Genomic DNA, 24,366 nt, shown 5'->3' on the forward strand with positions numbered 1-24,366 from the left:
CTTTTTGAAATAAATTATTGAAATAAATGGACTTTCCCTCGATATTCAAATTTGGCACATATATGTATGCACACACACTACAATCTGCTGTTTTACTCCATAGAACTCCATATAAAAGCCATATTAATGGTGCCAACTGATAATCAGCAGTAAAAAGTACAACTTTTACCTCTTCCCAACAGGAAAAACTAACAAGAATTATTTGGTATCAAGGCTTTACGATCAAAAAGTGGGGTTATGATGGAAGTCAGTGGAGCAAAAACAGCCACTAACAGATTAAAAGGGTAGTCAATTTGAACAATACACAAGGGTTAACCTAAACCTAAAGTGGAATTAAATTAAGAACAGTATTTGTGTGACCTCAACATGTAATCTGATGTACAGTAGATCAGACGGCCTTGATTTGAGTTCACGTCTACATTTCATTTCCTCATTTTGAATGACTCAGTGCCTACTTCTGCGTCTTCGTGTAATTTTACAGAAAGAAATCCTGCACATCTAAAACCGTCTGCTCATCACAAACATCTGGCTGTTCCTCTGGACGTCACGATCTGCGTATGTATGCCATCTCCAGCCTCAGATCAAGCGAATGAGTGAGAGCAACCCGACACACATCTGCACACAGCATTATCATTAGTGCTCTGCTTTGCCCAGGATCACTGACAAAATGAACAATACCAACAATCACTCCCTTCAGCTGCAGCCATATGGGCGCCATACTTAGATTGCAGGGGAAGAGGGAAAAAAGACAAGCAATTGTACTGGCATCTGTTTGGCAGTCCTTAGAAGCTGTTGCAAGACGAATCTGCTGCGCGAGGAAAACTTTTCCTCTCTTTGGACGAGTGGAAGTGTTGTGGGTTGCGCTTCTGTCTGTACCTGGGCTTTAATGTGCCTGTGTCCTAATGGGACAGGCGAACGCAGGCCCAGATGGTGAGACAAAGTGCTTCTACTGACTGAGGATGCGCGTTTAGCTGGATTAGCTTTTTATTTCTACACAGCTTTGACATTTCTCGACACTTCCATTATTGTTAAATTCAGTTCAACAATGTAGTTTGGGTTATTACGTTTCTACTTAACGACATTAAATGAATCAGACTGCATTTCTTTTGCAATGATTTACATTTTTAGATACTATCAAAAATACATTCTTTCATATTTATTTTCTCCTGACACTCAGTGACCACAGAAAAAGTTTGGAGTCACACTTGACATTGCAGTCGTTTGCATTAAAATATCAATCAGAAATAACAAAAGCCAGCAAACAAGCAAAACATTTAATGTAAGGGGAAAATACATTTAGGTAACTAAAAAATCATTAATATATAAGATATGCATGAACTACTAATTAAAATGAATTCTAAATGCACAAAAATAAATAGTATATATGTACAGTATGCATATCTGCCTAATATGAAACTATCATAAAAATTATTTTAATAATAATTAATAAATAAGAATTTGTTTTATAAATTTACATAAATAAAATCATAATACGTACTAATAAATATACAAATACATAAATAATTCAAACACAAACCCATATAGATATATACATATATATATATATATATATATATATATATATATATATATATATATATATATATATATATATATATATATATACAGTTCTGTCTGGTTGTCAAATCTGATTGGCTGATAGCCATGCGATATTCTGCAAATAACAGCACTCGTACAGCCTCTTCATCCTTCTGTATTACTCTGCCCACATAGAGTGACGGCAGATCAATAAACTCACTACACTTGGACAAAATATTTCTGCTGTTGGACAACATAATGTACTTTTGAGGCTTTTTTAGGCGAGAATGTAGTTGCAACTATGCAGTTTATTCATAAGGATAGTGCTATTTTAAAATTTGTATAATTTCGGAGATACAGCGCCATCCACAAGATGGCGACAGAGACCGCATTATAAGCCCTTAGAGGAGGAAAAACCTGCGTAATTGTAAACTACAGCCGATCAAATCATTATAAAACTGGTAAGTGACTTTCTAAGTTGATCTCTCTCTTTTAAATGTTGGAGTGCTGTACTCTATTTATACCATAGTAATTGTAGTGTGTTGAGTGTATGTATGTATTTTGTGTTGGCCACTCTTTGTATAACTCTTTTTGGTTGGCCATCTGTCTGTTTCTAATGAGTCTCCTGTTTTCGTTACTGCAGACTAGTTCAGTAAACAGAAAGAAATAAGAAATGCCTGCATGTGTTTAGCGTTTTTTCTTAGTGCAAACACAACAGTAATCTGGTAGTTATTGCGCTGCTTTGGCTTTTTCGGGTTAATTTTTGTGATCTCCCGATTGCAACAGAGAAATACTGGGAAATCTCTGTAGACTGATGGCATTTCATGCTGTTCAGCCTTATAATATTAAAATGTGGGAATGACCTGTTTTGTCATCGCTTTGGACATTAGATAATCATTCAAACACTAGCTCTAAAGTGACGTTGGTGAATTAGTAACGGCTTCTGCTGTTTTGACGTCAGTTGCAGATGTGAAGGAATGGTGGAAGAAAGTAGTTTTACATACAAAAGGATTTTGAGACTCTCAGTGTTTGATTGTTTTTTATAAACACGATTATGCCGTCAAACTGTTGTATAAACAATATTACACTCGTAGCAGTGCGATATGGCTGTAAACATGTATATAGCTGTAAATATGATTTTGCTCATATGCTGTATTTATATATATATATATATATATATATATATATATATATATATATATATATATATATATATATATATATATATATATATATATATATATATATATGTTCATTCATTCATTCATTCATTTTTTTTTTTGGCTTAGTCCCTTTATTAATCCGGAGGCGACAGCACAACCTACTGCACCACTGCATCGCATATATATATATAGTATTTTTTGTATATATAAAAATTCTTAAAAACAAGCAAAATATTTAAAAAAGATAATTATTAAAAGTAATATGATAATGTTTTTCTTAACTAAACTTAATTAAATTAAAATATTAAAGTAATATAAACAAAAATTAACAATTTATAGCCTATATACCGGTAATATACAGCTATCAATATATAAAACTATAAATTTGTGCTAAAGCATTTGATAAATTTTCTATAAACAACAAGATGTAAATCATTTTATTAAAAAATATTAAAATATGGATACGCGGTGCAGCAGTAAGTAGTGCTGTCGCCTCACAGCAAGAAGGTTGCTGGTTTGAGCCATGGCTGGGTCAGTTGGCATTTCTGTGTGGAGCTTGCATGTTCCCCCAGTGTTGCGTGGGTTTCCTCCAGGTTCGCCGGTTTCCCCCACAGTCCAAAGACATGTGCTATAGGTGAATTGGGTAAGCTAAAATTGTCTGTAGTGGATGAGTGTGAATGAGTGTGTTTGGATGTTTCCCAGAGATGGGTTGCAGCCGGAAGGGCATCCGTTGTGTAAAAAATATGCTGGATAAGTTGGCGGTTCATTCCACTGTGGTGACCCCAGATTAATAAAGGGACTAAGCTGAAAAAAAAATGAATGAATGAAAATTTTAAAATATATCAAATAAATATTAAAATAATATAAATCAATACAGAAATACATTCATAATTTAAAATCTATATTTTAATAAATCCATTATTCATTCATTAATTTTCATTTCAGCTTAATCCCTTTATTAATCTGGGGTTGCCACAGCAGAATGAACCACCAACTTATCCGGCATACAGTTTTATTATTTATTACTCAGAATTATTACTCCCACTGTTTATTTTTTCCCCAATTTCTGTTTAACGGAGAGAGAAGATTTTTTTCAGCACATTTCTAAACATGATAGTTTTAATAACTCATTTCTAATAACTGGTTTATTTTATCTTTACCATGATGACAGTAAAATAATATTTTATTAGATATTTTTCAAGACACTTCTATACAGCTTAAAGTGACATTAAAAGGCTTAACTAGGTTAATTAGGTTAACTAGGCAGGTTAGGGTAATGAGGCAAGTTATTGTATAATAATGGTCTGGTCTGTGCATTCAAAAAAAAATTAGTTTAAAGGGGCTAATGATTTTGACCTTAAAATGGTTAATAAAAAATTTAAAACTGCTTTTATTCTAGCCCAAAAAAAGAGACTTTCTCCAGAAGAAAAAAATTATTATCAGACATACTGTGAAAATTTCCTTGCTCTGTTAAACATCATTTGGAAAATATTTTAAAAATAAATAAAAATTCAAAGGGGGGGCTAATAATTCTGACTTCGTTTTATGCAGTGGATACCCTTCCAGCTGAAACCCAACACTGGGAAATGAATCCATTATACAAAAAGAAAATACAAGAATTTTACACATTGTAGTGACTTTTTGTGTGTGACATGCGATGATCCACACCTGTGTGAACTGACTTCATACAACCACTAAAATCCCTTATAACACCAACAGTTAAGTTCAAAAGAAGTTCATTTATCATTTGTTTGCAGACTAATAACATTTTCAAGGGCCACTCCTGATTCCAAAAGTGTCTCCAAACACGCAGTTTCAGGGGCCACTGAATAACAATCGCCGAACATCTGAATGTCACCTAAAGACTTCACACTCATCCAGACTTCCAGCTGATCTGGCAGGTTTATGTGTTTGTACAGGCTGTACCTCTCTCTCTTTCTCTCTCTCTCTCTCTTTCTCTCTCTCTCTCTCTCGCTCTCTCGCTCTCTCGCTCTCTCTCTGTGTCGGCCAGTCCGTGTTGTTCTCGCCCTACTACTGCACTACAAGCCTTGCCCAAACAGGGCAATCCCTCCTGGGCAAATATTTAAAGTCAAAACAGCTCTGGCTCCATAAAGCTAGTTGGGTGGTGTGTCTACATCTGTCGGTTGGGGGAGGAGTGTGTGTGTGCGTGTGTGTGTGTGGATGAGCGCAGCAGCTGCCGAAACGAGTCTGGACGCTGCTGACGCCAACACCTGTCCGCTCTGGAGACAAGCTGAAGCAAATGTCCAGCACAGACGCCACTGAGAGCAGAGCATCCGCTGAAACTGCTGCCTTCTCCAGCACTGAGCACCAGCGCTTCAGTAATACACACTATTTAAAGGGATAGTTCACTCAAAACTCATTTACTCACCCTTTACTTGTTCCGAACCGGTTTGACTCTCTTTATTCTGTTGAACACAAAAAAAGATTCTTTCTTCCTTTTTAAAGAAGAAAGTTGGAAACCGGTAACCATTGACTTTCATAGTATTTGTTTTGCCTATACTATTGAAGTCAATGGTTATTGGTTTTCAGCTTTCTTCGAAATATCTTCTTATGTGTTTAACAGAAGAAAGAAACTAAAACTGGTATAGAACAAGTACAGAGTCACTAAATAATGGAAGAATTTATATTTTTGGAGTGAACTATCCCTTTAAGATGTATGATTTTCAAAAATATGGTGCGGCTCAGTGGTTTTCAACATGAATATGCATATTACAAAATATTAAGCAGCACTACTTTTTTTTAAAAAAGTTAAAAATAATAATAAATAATAATAAAAAGTCAACAAATTTATATATGATTAACATTGTGAGAAGCATAACTGCTTTCAGCTTTTATTAAAAAAAAGGTACCAAATCAGTGGTGGCCTCACAGCAAGAAGGTCGCTGCTTCGAGTCCTAGCTGGGTCAGTTGGCATTTCTGTGTGGAGTTTGTATGTTCTCCCCGTGTTTGCGTGGGTTTCCCCCAGGTGAATTGGGTATGCTAAAATTGACCGTAGTGTGTGTGTGAATGGGAGTGTATGGATGTTTCCCAGTGATAAGTTGCGGCTGGAAGGGCATCCGCTGCCTAAAATATATGCTGGATAAGTTGGCGACTGTGGCGACCCCAGATTAATAAAGGGACTAAGCTGAAAAGAAAATGAATGAATGACTTTATAATAACTGCACACTATGAATCATTTATTAAGGTTTAGCAAATATTTCATTCATTATGTTAAGCATTAACTCTACAATAATAGACGATAGTAAACAGTTTATAAATACAGATACAATTCCTGCATTCTTGACTTTATTATACTTTATTACTTATGAATTGTTCATTACTAAATTCAGTATTGCATTATTCACTAACCATTTGTATTTAAGAGTAGTTAGTGGCTTTAGAATCATTCAGAATGAGTTAGTAAATGATTAATAAACTATTCAAATCAATATTAATATATTTTATTATTCAGGCATATAGTAATGGTTATTATATATATTAATACATGCTTTATTAACTTAACTTCATTCAGTTGTTTGACCTAATCTAAAGTGAAGACTATTTATGCTTTATAAATCCCTTATAAACAGAGTTCATACACATTTTTACTACAAAAATTTCATGACTTTTCCTTGATTTTTCCATGAGACTTTCAAGTCAATTTTCATGACCTAATGTTACATGCAATGTTTTCATATGTGTGGTAAAAGAAAAACGACGCATGTTCAATTTTTTACAGCAAATTGTAAAACACGCAACAATCGATTTAGTTTTATTTTTTTTATATCTATGTTAAATTTATTTAGATAATACTTACACCGAACTAACAATGTGAGAGTATGCGATAGGCCAAGGACAGAAAAGAAATAAATAACCTATATTTAAGTATACATGACTTTCCAAAACTTTGTGGGTTTTTCTGTATAAATGACAATTAAAGGCTCAGTATCAAATGAACAATACTTCTTTTCAATCTTATTTAAAAAATAAAATTACTGTAAAGTTTCAACATTGTCGAATAACAGGAGTGGCAAAATACAATTAGAAATAAATACACTTAAATAACATTGGATAAAACAACAATGATATAAACATTAAACAATATATTATGATATGACATTTCAATGCTATTTAGCGATGTTTAAACTGTACAGTTATTTTATTTTACATAAGATTTATTTTTCACGTGATACAGTTTCATTTGTGTATCTTCAAATGAATAAAGTCATTTATTTATTTCCCCCCCACTGTTTAGAATAGAACTGAGCCTTTAATTGTCATTTATAAAAGATTTATAAAGCATAAACAGTCCTCACTTTAGATCAGGTCACAAAACTGCATGAAGTTGAGTTAATTAAGCATTTATTAACATACAAATGAACTATTATTACATGCCTGAATAATAAGATATATAAATGTTGATTTCAATAGTTTTTTAATCATTTACTTATGCATTCTGGATGATTTTAAAAACCCAGCAACTATTCTTATATAACGGGTTTGTGAACAATGCAAAACTTATTTAAGTAATGAAAAAATAATTAATAAAAAAGTATGAAAACACAGTCATTAAGCAGATTATAAATGTGCTTGTAAGTCAAGAATACAGCATTTGTATCTGTATTTATAAACTGCTTACTAACGTCTATTAATGTAGAGTTAATGCTTAACAACTAATAATGAACTAACTATTTGCTGATGCTTAATAGATGATTCAGTGTGTAGTTATTCTAAAGTTACTGATTTTATATATAAATAAAGTATATTAAAGTATATTGTAGTGTTTATATAATAACTATAGTATATTTATAATAAAGTATATTAAAGTATATTGTAGTGTTTATATAATAACTATAGTATATTTATAATAAAGTATATTAAAGTATATTGTAGTGTTTATATAATAACTATAGTATATTTATAATAAAGTATATTAAAATATATTGTAGTGTTTATATAATAACTATAGTATCTTTATAATAAAGTATATTAAAGTATATTGTAGTGTTTATATAATAACTATAGTATATTTATAATAAAGTATATTAAAATATATTGTAGTGTTTATATAATAACTATAGTATCTTTATAATAAAGTATATTAAAGTATATTGTAGTGTTTATATAATAACTATAGTATATTTATAATAAAGTATATTAAAATATATTGTAGTGTTTATATAATAACTATAGTATCTTTATAATAAAGTATATTAAAGTATATTGTAGTGTTTATATAATAACTATAGTATATTTATAATAAAGTATATTAAAGTATATTATAGTGTTTATATAATAACTATAGTATATTTATAATAAAGTATATTAAAGTATATTGTAGTGTTTATTTAATAACTATAGTATATTTATAATAAAGTATATTAAAATATATTATAGTGTTTATATAATAACTATAGTATATTTATAATAAAGTATATTAAAGTATATTGTAGTGTTTATATAATAACTATAGTATATTTATAATAAAGTATATTAAAGTATATTATAGTGTTTATATAATAACTATAGTATATTTATAATAAAGTATATTAAAGTATATTGTAGTGTTTATATAATAACTATAGTATATTTATAATAAAGTATATTAAAATATATTGTAGTGTTTATATAATAACTATAGTATATTTATAATAAAGTATATTAAAGTATATTATAGTGTTTATATAATAACTATAGTATATTTATAATAAAGTATATTAAAGTATATTGTAGTGTTTATATAATAACTATAGTATATTTATAATAAAGTATATTAAAATATATTGTAGTGTTTATATAATAACTATAGTATATTTATAATAAAGTATATTAAAGTATATTGTAGTGTTTATATAATAACTATAGTATCTTTATAATAAAGTACATTAAAGTATATTGTAGTGTTTATATAATAACTATAGTATATTTATAATAAAGTATATTAAAGTATATTGTAGTGTTTATATAATAACTATAGTATATTTATAATAAAGTATATTAAAGTATATTGTAGTGTTTATATAATAACTATAGTATATTTATAATAAAGTATATTAAAGTATATTGTAGTGTTTATATAATAACTATAGTATCTTTATAATAAAGTATATTAAAGTATATTGTAGTGTTTATATAATAACTATAGTATATTTATAATAAAGTATATTAAAATATATTGTAGTGTTTATATAATAACTATAGTATCTTTATAATAAAGTATATTAAAGTATATTGTAGTGTTTATATAATAACTATAGTATATTTATAATAAAGTACATTAAAGTATATTGTAGTGTTTATATAATAACTATAGTATATTTATAATAAAGTATATTAAAGTATATTATAGTGTTTATATAATAACTATAGTATCTTTATAATAAAGTATATTAAAGTATATTGTAGTGTTTATATAATAACTATAGTATCTTTATAATAAAGTATATTAAAGTATATTGTAGTGTTTATATAATAACTATAGTATCTTTATAATAAAGTATATTAAAGTATATTATAGTGTTTATATAATAACTATAGTATCTTTATAATAAAGTATATTAAAGTATATTGTAGTGTTTATATAATAACTATAGTATATTTATAATAAAGTATATTAAAATATATTGTAGTGTTTATATAATAACTATAGTATATTTATAATAAAGTATATTAAAGAATAAAGTCGTTATTAGAGTTTAACAAACAAAACCTTATTGTAAATTTGTCACATTTGTTCCAGTGCACTGAACTCATTTAATCGTAATTGGAAAAAAGCACGTCCTGGCTTAACCGATGTCAACAAACGGCCGCACGTCCCACTTGTGAACACTTATGACACCCCTCTTTGAGTGAGTCTACTGTTTTTCTGAGCCATGTGTTGCGTCTGTAAGCTCCTCCAAACCCAAACCAACCCCCAGCCCTTCTGCCCCGTGCACACAAACCCAAACTCCACAAGTTTTCCCCCCAAAAAGCAACAGCCAGTCCTCTAAACTCATAAACACCCCCATCTGGCGGCCCCTGGCCCTGCCCCCGCTGGATGAGGGGCCGGTGGAGCCGAGGTCAGGGATCAGCCAGAGCCTGCCGACCCTGTGCTCAACAGCTGCCCGCGTTCACAAGCCAGGAGGAGGAAGAGACAAACGCCACCGCAGCAGCAGCACATCTGCTCTAATGAGACAAACACACACACATACGCACTCACTCTCGTCATACACACACATTCTTACTCACACACTCTCTTAAACGCACACACACAGAGCTGGCCCCCCCCTGACCTTCTCTTCACACACTCCGCTCACCATCAGGCCAGAATGCAGGCTTTTGTGTGACAGTGTGTTTGTGTGTGGTGTTTCGTGAAAGGTTCAGAGTGGTTGTGTAATGAGTCAGCTGGAGAACTGCAAAGACATTTTAATTCACCAAACACACACACACACACATGCTGTAGGACATTAACACTCAAAACACTGTCTATCAATCAATCTCAAAAAACAATCTGTGCATCTATGAAGTGAACTCACTTTTGTTTAGTTACATATTGTTTAATTAATGTTAAATAAACATTTATATTATATTATTTTATATTACATTATTATATTATATTATATTATATTATATTATATTGTTTTATATTATATTATATTATATTATATTATTAATTTATTCATTCATTCATTCATTTTCTTTTTAGCTTAGTCCCTTTATTAATCTGGGGTCGCCACAGCGGAATGAACCGCCAACTTATCCAGCACATGTTTTACGCAGCGGATGCCCTTCCAGCTGCAACCCTCTGGGAAATCTCTGGGAAACATCCATACACACTCACTCACACTCATACACTATGGACAATTTAGCCTTCCCAATTCACCTGTACCGCATGTCTATGGACTGTGGGGGAAACCGGAGCACCCAGAGGAAACCCAGGCAAATGCAGGGAGAACATGCAAACTCCACACAGAAACGGCAACTGACCCAGCCGAGGCTCGAACCAGCGACCTTCTTGATGTGAGGCGAAAGCAGTACCTACTGTGCCACTGCATCGCCTATTTTCTATTATATTATTTTCTATAATTTTTTTATATTATTATATTATATTACATTATATTATATTATTTTATATATTATATTATATTATGTTTTATATTATATTATTATATTATATATTATATTATATAACCGTGGATTAATAAAGGGACTAAGCTGAAAAGAAAATGAATGAATGAATTATATTACATAATTTTCTATATTATATTGTATTATATTATATTATTTTTTATATTATATTGTTTTATATTATTTTATTTTATATTATATTGAATGAACCGCCAACTTATCCAGCATATGTTTTACACAGCGGATGCCCTGCCAAGCTGCAACCCAGTACTGGGAAACGTCCATACACACTCATTCACATTGATACGGTCAATTTAGTTTATTCAATTGACTTATAGCACATGTCTTTGGACTGTGGGAAACCGGAGCACCCGAAGGAAACCCACATCAACACGGGGAGAACATGCAAACTCCACACAGAAATGCCAACTGGCCCAGCAGGGACTCGAACCAGCGACCTTCTTGCTGTGAGGTATTATATTATATTATATTATATTATATTATATTATATTATATTATATTATATTATATTATATATTATTATAATATATTATATTGGCGGTTCATTCCGCGGTTGCGACCCCCAGATTAATAAAGGGACTAAGTCGAGAAGAAAATGAATGAATGAAATATAGTATATTAAATTATGGAACTTTGTTGTTGTCATATATATCATTAAATGATTAATAAATGAGCAAAAATCCATTATTTTAGTAATTATTACTTTATTGACAGAAGATCTAAAAGTTATGAATTCAGTATTCTAGCTTGATGCATTTAGTTGTAATAACGCTGCACTACAACGCACATATACGCAATAGTACAATGGATGCACAATATAAAATGAATAATAACACAAAAATAATACAGCGAAATAATGTCTAATTCATTACACCAATACTCACATCACGCAGATATCACATTGCTAGCATCAATAATAATAATAATCAAAAATAAAAATCAGATTTAGCTGATATGGTTTACAGAATAAAATGAGTATGTAAGGAGGAAGGCTCGTCGAGTCTCCAGAGTGTACAGTATGAGAGATCTCATCCTTCTCACCACAGTCCTCACCTCCTACTACATCGCACATATGTGTACATTTATATCCAGCCACCTTCACCAGCCAAACAAGGCAACACACATACCTCTGACATATAGATCTGTCTGTGAAAGCAAAACATTTCCATTCCAATATATCTGCAGCACTTCATCCACACAGAGCCCTCTATAGATGCCATTCGTGTATTGATAACTTTCTGCAACGATTAGAAAATTATATTTTTTTATTCTGAAGTGATAGATAATTCATAAAAGATGAACTAAACACGAGGAAAAAATAGGCTTTGTTTAAATTGGTAAGCAACGTTTGTGTGTGTTAATAAAAAACGTGTATGTCTATGTTTTTAATCAGCAGCTGAATTTAATCATCTACGTCACGTATAAAATTTCATTCACCAAAAACACGGCTAAACACGGCTCAGAAATTAGGAAAAATTGTCCAGAAACAATGTTCAGTAAGAAAGTGTGAGTATCAGTAGTTGTGAATTGTTATGTAGTTGTTGTCAAACGTATAATTGCCGAGCTTTGCTTTTCTCGTTATTGGAATCGGACGCCTATTTCAAGGTAAATGTCTCCCCCTGGTGGCGGATTGTTGTTTCTGAGCGTAAATTTGAATCATTTCTTACCAAATAAACCAATAAATGCCATCATAACGAATGGCAAGCATGTCGACAGAAACCATTTTATATATTATGAAAAGATTTTATTAATTATTACGAAAATTGTATTGGCTTTAATGGAATCCGTAGGCTAACCATCCATTGGGTGTCTACTGCTTTTTGTTTTTTCTTTACATTGAAACCAATAAAGAAATGTCTCAAAACCTGTTAGAAATATTAAAAATGGCTACTGATTTTGAATAGTTGGTGGTTATGGTTATGGTTAGTGGTTTTGTAATAGTTTGTAATGTTTTAATGGTATTTAAAGTGAGAACTATAACTTCTGTGATGGTTTCTTGTTTTAATAACTAAAGTGGCTTAATTGGATTGTTCAGCTAAAAATGGAAGTTTATTCATTATTTACACATCCTCAAGTGGTTCAAACCTTTATAAGTTTCTCACCATTTACACACTCTCAAGTGGTTTCAAATCTTTATTTCTTTAAAAAAATCTTTAAATCCTTACTCTCAAAGTTTCTTTCTTTCTATTGAACACAAAAGAAGAAATTTTGATGAAAGCTTAAAACATGTAACCATTGACTTTTATAGTATTTGTTTTTTTTTTCATACTATTGAAGTCAATAGTTACCGGTGTTCAGCTTTTAAAGGGTGAGTAAATGACAGAAGTTGTTATCCATCTATCTAACTATCCCTTTAAATACGTTAAGTACAATTAAACACTAAACATTTGAGCGTACTTCAACTCAACTCAATAAATTAGGAAGTTTTACTTCACCATCTATACTGAAAGACAGGCATATCGATACACACCAGACAATATATCATTTGAAAAATTGTAATAATTATAATGGAGATTGTATTGGTTTTATTGTAAACCGTAACAATCGATTGGGTCGCTGCGTTTTTTCTTCCTTACATTAAAATCACTAAAGAATTGTGTGTCAACACCTTTCAAAATATTCAACTGCTATACTGGGTTTAATATATACAATTTGATAGTTTGTGATGTTTTAATAGTATTTGAAATTGGAACCATTTCAACTTCTTGATGGTCTCTGTTGTTTTTTCAGCGAATAATAAAAGTGTCTAAAAGGGATAATTCACCTAAAAATGGAAATTCACTCACCCTTTATTTACTCACCCTCAAGTGTTTTCAAACCTTTGTGAGTTTCTTTTTTTCTGTTTTAACGCAAAGGATATTTTGAAGAAAGCTGAAAACCCCAAATACTCTGAAGTATAGTCAATGGTTACAGGGTTTCAACTTTCATCAACATATCTTCTTTTGTGTTCAATAGAATGAAAACACTAAACCCATTGTGAGTAAATGACAGATTTTTACAAATATTTTTAGGTGTACTGTCCCTTTAATTAAGTTATACAGTTGAACAATAAACATCCGTGCAAACTTTACATACATTCAATCGAATCAACAGACCTGTTTTAACTCTAAAAATGCTCAGACACTCTTGATCTCGAGGCACATTATAATGTTTGTACACAACAGCATGAATAAATATTGCTTAAAACAAACAAACACATTTCATTTCTCTTCGGATTAATCCCTTTATTCATCAGGGTTCGCCACAGCAGAATGAACCGTCAACTTATCCATGTTTTACACAGCGGATGCCCTTCCAGCTGGAACCCAGTACTGGGAAACACCCATACACTCTTATTCACACACATACACTTCAGCAATATAGTTTATTCAATTCATCTATACCGCATGACATGTCTTTGTATTGTGGAGGAAAGCGGAGCACCCAGAGGAAAACAAACAAACACAAAAATTGTAAATGTTTTCGACTATATTTATTTATTGACTTGAGTCTCGGCAGACTGTCATTCATCCAAGATTAATAACAAAGTGAGTGAGTTTTTGTGCAAATCTCTGCACTAGATGAACATGCACACCCATCAGCATCCATAAGCAGTGTACAGTAACACTAAATTCAGGAGAATATGGCTTTGTGTTCTTTATATACATACATGGAAACCCAATCAGCAGCAAGATTAGCAAACAAGAAAGAAAATGCAAACATAACGTTCTCTGAATGTTTCAATTGCATTTCTCGCACACTTATACATACTAAATGTAGCTTGTTCAGAGGAAACGTGATAATACAAGACAACAGACATGTATATGCTACTAAAATAAACAGCGTACATCATTTATTCAGCAATGGAAAAATTGAATTACACCATCGTTGATCAGAAAACGAAAGAGTTATCATTCTGGGTCATATACAAAGGCTCTATATCACAGCATTCCTTTATCCATTCTTTGGATGCATGTACACTTTTGGCAAATGGCACTATAATGCCCTCGAAAAAAGTTCAAATATTGAGGTTCTGCGGGTAAAAACCATAAAAGCTCAATCAGACGAAGGACTAGTTTTCAAGTTTCATTGTTCATCTGTATTAACAAGGCACACTTTATCCTATATTACTGATTTATTTGAAGGTGCGGAGCAGAGGGTGAGAAGAAACTGAATCAGGAAGCAAATCTACAACAACCCAGTTAATATTTAAATAGACAAGCTCTTGTGAATCTTACATTCGGCTGTTAGATCATCTCTAACATCTAAAGTTTCTGTAAATTTAAGATAAAAAAACAACGACTAGAAGTGGTTTAAACATCCTGAGGTGGTGTGTACTGTATAAACGCCTTAAGGATCTAAACGTTGTCAATCTGAAAGTCAAGCGTCGCGGGATCTCATTATTAAAGTGGCTTTGATGTGGCGTAAAGTTGTACAGCTGAACAATAAACATCTGAGCACTGCGCAAACGCTTACTTACATTCAATTGAAGATCGGTCATTCTTATAACATATGCTCCAACTCTGACATTTCTGCATCTTGAGGCACTGTATTACGCTTGCTGTATACTACATTTAAAATACAAGCTTCCATAAAATGTTTTACTGTACTTCCATTTTAGGAGAGACATAAAACACATACCGTAATCGTACTCTATTTTGAAGCCATAATGTTTTAAATCTTAAAGACCATACACTGTTAACAATTTCCCGTAGAATTTACAGTAGCTTACTGTCAGCAGTTTACTGTAAACAAACTTACAACAAAAGTTTTACAGTACTAAGGCCCAATCCCAATTCTACCTCTTAGCCCTTCTCCTTACCCCTACCCCTCATTTTGCACGTTCCCGTGAAGGGGTAGGGGTGTCCCAGTTCTCTTTATTCTGAAGGTGTAGTCCTAAGGGGAAGTGCTAGATACCCCTTCAAACTGAGATTTTTCAGGACCACACTCCAAAGGGTAAGAAAATTTCCCATAATACACCTACAACGGCAGTCAGGAGATGCACAAATTAGTATTTTTTGTCATTATTACAAACTAACAAGCATATGTTTTAATACATTCATAACCACGTTCGCGTTTTACTGTCATATTTAAAAAAAAAATACACTAAAATAAAAACTACTAAATTTTGCTATCTATAATCCCTATTAATAACTCCTGTACAGCAGTCCCACAACATTCTGATGCTCGATGACACTCGAATACCCTGTCAGAGTGGCTGGGAATGGGCTTTTTACAGTGTCTGCTATAGTCTTAATGTTGTTTTTGGTGTGTTTACATAGATGAATATGGCCACTGTGTAAATGCACAGTACAGTTACAATCTTATTGCCACATTATATTGTTATGTTAACATGATATTGTTGCCTTCAGTGATTTCCTGAAGATAAATGCCAAAAAATAACACAACTGGAATAACTACAGCAGCCGTGATCGTCTGATCTCATATGAAGCAAGAGATCGCGATGACATATGATGACATGTGCAGGTGCTGTAGTGCTGTCCCAATTCTTAGGGGTAAATTTTGATGCCCTTCCCCTTCACACATTGTTTCAAGGGCCAAGGGGAAGGGGTAGGTACAAAAATAGAACTGGGATTGGGCCTTAAATATTTATATCTAAAAATATTTACTGTACCATTCATCTTGCTGTACTGTACAAGTATTGTATATCCTTACTGTAAAATATACAGTATTTTACAGTCATATTTTCATATAATGAAATTTAACTTGTAATTTGTTAATCTTATATCAATTTACTGTAAAACAGTCCAAACGGTAAATTACTGTATTTCCTATGATTGGCCAGGTTTTTAGAGATATATCCAGCTGCAGATCCGCAGACCCACACAAGTTTCAGCACACACAATCCAGGACACACAATCTAGGCAGGGGCAAACCACATTCGGTTAATGACGGATCAGGCTTCTTCTATTTCTCAGTTTTTTTTTTCTTGTTTAACGACAACTAACTCCTAAGGAGCATTATCGCCACCTACTGTATTTCACAAATATGGCGATGGACACCGTCTGTGACTATGAACAATTCAGGGTTGGTCGTTATTTCATTATTATATCGTAATGATCATTTTTCGATCATCTGTGCAGTTTTGTACTCATATTACGTAAATAAAAATAATTAGTTAAAACACTAATGACTATTATTGTGTTAAGCAAATAAATAGTATTCAATCACTGGAGTAAAATATTAATGTAGTGTTATACAATCATTAAATGTAAAAAGATTTTTATTACATATAAAGATGTGTTATAGCCTCTGCATCCTAATTTGCTATTATTTCCTTCATTATATAAATGAAACCTGTCCAATTTAGATGGTTTATATATCTCTGAAAAATGTATTAGCAAGGCCAGCAAGCGAGTATCTGCTATTGACTGTCAGATAAATAATGACTGATCATCTATGATGACTGATCAGTCTATTATATTGAATGGTGATCGGAAACAACGTTCCCCATTCGCCCGTCTCGATTGTCATATTTGTGAAATAGTATACATTGTTGTCTATTGTGTACACTATTTATTAACAATATATATAAAAATACATTGACGACGAAGTCCGAGAAGACGTTAATAACAGTAACATTTGTCGTAACCATATATGGTTCGTCTCTGCCTAGATGGTGTGTCCTGGATTGTGTGTGCTGAAACATGTGTGGGTCTGCGGGTCTGCAGCTGGATATTATTGAGTTTTTAAGCAAATTTATTTTTACTGTATTTTGATTCACAGCAAATAAAAAATACAGTTTTAATGGCGCGAAGAGGACATTCCCCACAATGCAACTTTAAAATACAGTAACATACTGCATAACTGTCATCCAGTAAAATTCAATTCAAATTACAGTTAAAAACTGTGTAATGGGCATAAATTGTTAACAGTGTGTGCTTCAGTGAAGTGTCGATCATACAATCTGTTTAAAACGAAGAGTGGTAGAACACATTGATTTTTGTGTGATAAAAGCAACAAAACACATTAAAAATAACACGTACAAGTACTCGTTTTACCCAACTGGTGTGAAAAATTGATATCTAACAACAATATACACCACTACTGATGCCTGACTGTTTGAAGTAGCAGCACATGTACAGCAGATGGACTTGAGATGGAGACAATGAGCTCGAAATACCAGAGGAGAAACATTAAAGTCGAAGCACAGATGAAAGACTGTTAAATGATGGCAAAAAGTGACTAGTCAAAAGGCCCTTTTTGATTTACTGTACCACAGGAATGCCGTTATATGTGGCAAATGCTCCATTTCACTGGGCTTCAAGATGATCTGAGGGACACCTGAGGTCCTAGTCTTCTGGCGGTGGTGAAACTGAAGTGATGTGGGAGAGGAAACGTATGAGGAAACTTCTCATTTCCGAGTCCAGAGCGTAATCCAGTCAGTGCTACACGCAGGCCAGCCAAGCCGCCTCTTAAAAGAGCTGGATCATTGATTCCCGTGACTTCCCAACACCGATCCACTTCACTGAAGATAAAGGTGAAGGTAGTCATTAGACTATAAAATAACCTCAACGGCATCGTAAACATTCACGCTTACATCAATAACTGAATAATAGTTTGTTTGTTTTTTTAATCACATGATCTTTCTCAGTATAGTGTCCACCTGCTATTAAAGGACTAGATCAACCAAAAATGAAAATTAGCTGCCCTTAACTGGTAACCATTGACTTCCATAGAATGTGTTTTTACTCTGGATGTCAATGGTTACCAATTTCCAGCATTCTTTAATGTAATTTATTTTGTGTTCAGCAGAACAACCCAAACATGATTGAGATAAGGAATTTGTAGTTTTGGGTGAACTATCATTTATATTCTGCCCAATCCATCAAACTGAAGTCTTCAGAGTACGAATGCAATTCCAGAGCAGAACAAATTGACAGATTTTGGTTAAAGATTACAGAGACAAACTTCTTCTTTTATTGTGGATTAACTTACACAGATTTTTCACCTCAAGAATAAAAATGTGAGCTAACTAAGTAAATTGTGTTTGGATTTCATGGTCAATTTAAACTTCAAAACCTAACAGAAGTTTAGCAAGACTGTAGTTTACTACAATTTTATGAACACCTACACAAGTGTAAATGTCTGTTCACATCAAGGAAGTGAAGTGGTGGTCCTTTTCTGTTGACGTAAAGTTTCTCTCATTATTTTTTTAGAGAGAACTATTATTATTATATTTATTTTTTGACTAACTGCATCTCTGTTTAATGTTTATCGTATTTCTTTTGTTCATATTTATTTTGTGTTGTCGCTTGTCACTTGTACACTGGAAGCCAAAACAAATTCCTTGTGTGTGTGAAGCACACTTGGCAATAAAACTGATTCTGATTCTGAGAATGATGGGCAAAAAGAAAGTCCTGCCCCCTGCTCAATATTCTCATTCAGTTGAAGTGCACCAACACACTGAATAATAAATGTCTCCTCAACTTACAGATCACGCTGAAAAAGTTTTTAAAGGTATGCAAGTTTGACACCCAGTGGTTAAACTAGGTATTGCACTCCTGGTTCAAAACACATTTCACTTGGCCCCTCCTCTGACAACTTAATGGAAGTGCAGGTTGCCAGATTGACGACCCCAACAGGAGCGTGCCTGACTATCGAGTCTAAAGGCTGAATTAAACTGTGTTCTAAATAAAAGCAACGGCATGTGATAGTAGGGCTGCACAATTCTGGCAAAAATGTGAATCATGATATTTTTTGCTCAAAATCAAGATCAAGATTCTTTCTCACGATTCTGTAAATGTAAAATAAAGGTTAATATCATTAGCCTATCATTATTATCGTTAATTCTCAAACATATGGTAAAACAATAATATTAGGCCTGTGTGTAGGTATACTGTTGCTTAAAATGCTAAATTTTGCACAGTCATTATAGTGAACTTGAACAGAATTTCAATGTGTCCTGTTAATTCACTATTCATAATTATAACGTTGATTTATTATGTTTAAGACATGTGCTTGTCATCTGTTATTGACAACATTATTAGACCATTTGTTTTCACTGGTAAAATTAGAATTTTGTCATTATCAGACTCTTTCTTGCATTATATTCAACATTATATATAGGCTAGGGTTGTTATACTGACACAGTAAACATTTATTTACATGCACAACACGTTGTTTTTGCTATGAAAGAAAAAAACATATCAAATGTTTGTCGTAATCATAACTGTAAAATGCGATATGATCATTTAAATGATGTGCGCACAGGTTTCACTTTCACTTCTGAGTGCGGCTCATGGCTGCCGTCACTGTGAGAAAAAAAAAACATACATGCAAATCAAACATCCTGCACGGCCCTCAAACGATCGCTCTGTGCAACAAACTGAACGTTATTACAACTTCATTACCTGTTATCCACAGCCTATGCAGCTTCTGTTCACTAAAGTAGGCGTCATAGACAGGCACATGCCCATTCTCGGCAATGTTGCCAGATATGGTGGTTTTAAATCTATTTTTGCGGGTAAAAAATGACATAGGCGGTTAGTATAAATTTGGGCGTGCCCACCAGCCCCGGTCTTTACTTATAAACCTGTTATGATCCCCCAAAGAGGTGCCATAGCTCCCGTTCTCCACAGACAAACACTTACAACAGTTGTGATCTCCCAATGAGACTACAGATTGTTGGGCGGTGCCTTTTAGTTTTCAGCGGGTTTTAGGCTGGAAACAGTCAGTTACATCTGGCAACACTGGTTCTCGGAAGTAAACAAACAGCTGGCGGTCAGCTCACGTGTGATTTCACGGCCACGAATACATCATTACATGAAGACAGAAATGACATTTTTGGTTGAATTATACCTTATAAATACAGTATTTGACACTTTTAACGCCATTTAAAGGTGTCAAAGTTGCTGTAAAGATTTGTGCGACTGCCTTGCTTCTCTCCTGACCTTGAAAATATGATTGGCTGAATCGTAGAAAAAGCTGAATTAAGATTGTGTTTAGGGTCAAATCGAAATCGTGATCTTTTTTCGATGAATCGTGCAGCCCTACATGATAGAAGGAATATTTTCCATACTAAAAGGTGTTTTTTGTTTTAACCAACACCTGAAATTTCTATTTTAGAAACGGCTTCTTTTTCTCACAGGTGAAACAGGATAAACTGACAATGAGCACCTCAGGTACACCTTGTGTGCTTTATTCAGTGTTAAATGCTAATAACGTGAGTCTAAATGCCATTTTACGTACATTTATTGCTATATTTCTGAAAGCAGCAGCAGCAGACAGTTCACCTCAGATCTTATAAAACAAACCACTTGAAATTAAACTTTAAAACTGTGACTCAGTGCACGCCAACACATATCAGTTAACATATTAAGCATGTACATTTAATAATGTAAAAGAGGTTTACCATTTTGTTGGAGTGCAGTGAGTGCACTATTCTGTGCTTCTGAATGGCTGTATTTAAATTTCTGTTGTGTTTCGTCTGGAGCAAATAGCCAAATTGCTTATCTCTGCAAATCTCGTCATGTAGCGTGTCGTTAGGACAATGTTTACATTTGTAATGTTTATATTATTTCCTAATTAATAACCACCTCATGTAAATCCATGTCTGATTTTGGAGGCTGTAACTGTCCACCAGAGGTCACATTTCCAATCGCAGACGCATACTTTGAGAGCCTTTCTGACTGAATGAATGAATGAAATACAGTTTTCCACAAAACCAAACAGGGATGCTGAAATATAACTGGCTAAACTGGCATTGGGCGGGTTAAAGGGACCAAAACAAAGACAGATGTTCCAGCACGTAACGCACATTTTCAAAGCAGAATATCTGACTTCAGTATTGTTTTTTAGATAAACAAGAATGTTCACTTAGCATGTTACTTAAATATCTGCAAACATATTATGGTATTTTTATGCTTTATAAGAGTCAAAAACTTACATACAGCACCTTTAAAGTGCTCAAGATAATTTTTTTCTAAAAACTTTAGGACTACATTTGGCTTAACCTCAAAAGTGTAAACAGAATAAAACAATTTCCACACAGAAGTACAAGTAATACAGTCTAATCAAATGTATTTAATTGACTGTGGTTTTCTTTACATGTTGAACATATACAGTTGAAGTGAGAATTATTAGCCCCCCTGTTTATTTTTTTCCCCAATTTCTGTTTAAAGGAGAGAAGATTTTTTTTCAGCACATTTCTAAACATGATAGTTTTAATAACTCATTTCTAATAACTGATTTATTTGATCTTTGCTATGAGGACAGTAAATAATATTTCACTAGATATTTACTAGACACTTCTATACAGCTTAAAGTGACATTTAAAGGCTTAAGTAGGTTAATTAGATTAACTAGGCAGGTTAGGGTAATTAGGCAAGTTATTGTACAACGATGGTTTGTTCTGTAGACTATCGAAAAAATGTATGGCTTAAAGGAGCTAAGAAATTTGACCTTAAAATGTTTTTTAAAAAATTTAAAACTGATTTTATTCTTGCCGAAATAAAAAAAAAGACTTTCTCCAGAAGAAAAAATATTATCAGACATACTGTGAAAATTTCCTTGCTCTGTTTAACATAATTTGGGAAATATTTAATAAAGAAAAAAAATTCAAAGGAGGGCTAATAATTCTAACTTCAACTATATGTAAATTTCCTCTGTATCATCTATATTTTAAAAGAATTGAGTAAGGAGATCGGAGTGATGGGTTTCGAAAACATGAAATTTGGTAACTTAGAAACCTGTTTTAGCGATTGTCCAAAACTGACAAGAAGTCTTACCAGGCACACCCAAGTGATCCTCAATGAAGCAGACATATTTCTTAGCATTTTCTGGAAGCTCCTCGAAGGTCCTGGCAGCAGAAGTGTCTTTACTCCAGCCTGGCAGAGTCTCGTACTCCACTTCAACCTTCTGCAGCACCTCTTGGTTTGCTGGAAATCGTGAATAATGTTTAGCTACTCTACTTTCCATCAAATCTACATCCCATATGCAGAATGTGCTGCTTACCTGGGAAATGTGGGATGGTCTCTCCATCTACTTTGTAGGCCACACCAACTTTAATCTCAGGAACCACGTCTAAGATGTCTAGTTTGGTAAGAGCTAAGCTGAAGAGACGTATAAAAGGAATGAACATAAGAAAGAGTGTTTTTTTAAATGCTAATACAGAAACCATAGAAGACACATGTGTAGACTTACGCTGTGAAGCCATTAATCATGTGGGCGTATTTGATGAGCACCAAATCCAGCCAACCGCATCTCCTCTTACGACCCGTGGTGACGCCCACTTCCTTTCCTCTCGTCTGCAAGAGCTCACCAGTTTCCTGCACACAAATATTGTACAAGTAGACACAACATTTGTGGATTTATGGATTTACAGATATCTGAACGTTTCTAAATAAATAGTTTGACTTTTAGTGCATTTACAGTAACGTTTATTAAAGGGATAGTTCACACAAAAAAAATTTACTTCTGTTATCATTTACTCTCCCTCCACTTGTTCCAAACCTGTTTGAGTTTCTTTCTTCTGTTTAAAACAAGTGAAGAGAGACTGAAAAGTGTTTTAAAACAGTATTTTTTGTTCCTATTATGGATATCAATGGCTGCTTTGAGCATCCGCTGCGTAAAACATATGATGGATAAGTTGGTGGTTCATTCCACTGTGGCGACCCTAGTTTAGTAAAGGGATTAAGCCGAAACGAAAATGAATGAATGGCTGCTTTTTCCAACACTCTTCAGAATGAATTCATTCATTCATTTTCCTTCAGCTTATTATTATGATTATTAAGGGGTCACAATTTATCCAGCATAGGTTTTACACAGCTGCAACCCAGTACTGGGAAACATCCATACACACTCATTAACACACTATGGCCAATTTAGTTTATTCAATTCACCTATAGCACATGTCTTTGGACTGTGAGGAAAAACCGAAGCATGCAGAGGAAACCTACACCAACACGGGAAGAACATGCACACAGAAATGCCAACTGAACCAGCCGGGAGTCGAACCAGTGACCTTCTTGCTGTGCGGTGGCAGTCCTAACCACTGAGCCACCGTGTTCTCTTCAGAATAAATTTGAATGTTAATGTTTAATTTAATATGCATTAACTTATAGATGAGATGTCCCCTTGCGATATCTGCATCAAATTAAATTGACGATACTGATATTATAGACGCTGCACATACTAATGGGAATATTAATTGCAAATATATTAAATGCTATTTTTACGTTTCTAATGATTTCTGTGAAAACTTCAATATGTGGATGAAACAATATTGCATCACCATTAAGTATGTATTTATTCTGACCTTTACTTATTTAAAATAGAAGTGATCAAGTAATTTTTTTATCATATTTTAACCTATTAAAAGTTTCTTGGTGAAGATTTCAAATGACAGTTAATTAGAATTAAGCTGCTGTGATCTGTGCTCTTTAAATAGAGTCTTTTAATGTGTCATCAAATAATTCTGGCTCTAATTATGACATATTTTTCTATGTAAACTTGTTACAGTGAATGTCATTTTAGCAGCTGTCTCTAAATCATAGTAAAAACGTCTGATATTCATGATTTTTTTTGCCAAGAAAAT

At 33.0% G+C, this 24,366-nt stretch overlaps 1 protein-coding gene across 1 annotated transcript in view; it reads right to left on the reverse strand.

Annotated features, from left to right (window-relative positions):
• Positions 1–14,279: 14,279 nt before the first annotated feature.
• The window catches only part of adss2 (adenylosuccinate synthase 2), a 45,706-nt gene continuing 35,619 nt past the window's right edge, over positions 14,280–24,366 (reverse strand). Inside the window, exons 10-13 of the mRNA XM_056470425.1 lie at positions 22,974–23,098; positions 22,785–22,882; positions 22,559–22,708; positions 14,280–18,297 (exon numbers count right to left, since the gene is read on the reverse strand). Of these exons, the coding sequence (XP_056326400.1) occupies positions 18,245–18,297; positions 22,559–22,708; positions 22,785–22,882; positions 22,974–23,098 (426 nt within the window). The 3' untranslated portion in view covers positions 14,280–18,244. The remainder of the gene's footprint in view (positions 18,298–22,558; positions 22,709–22,784; positions 22,883–22,973; positions 23,099–24,366) is intronic.

Source organism: Danio aesculapii, chromosome 13, assembly GCF_903798145.1.
Source record: "Danio aesculapii chromosome 13, fDanAes4.1, whole genome shotgun sequence".
In the NCBI taxonomy this organism is placed as follows: domain Eukaryota; kingdom Metazoa; phylum Chordata; class Actinopteri; order Cypriniformes; family Danionidae; genus Danio; species Danio aesculapii.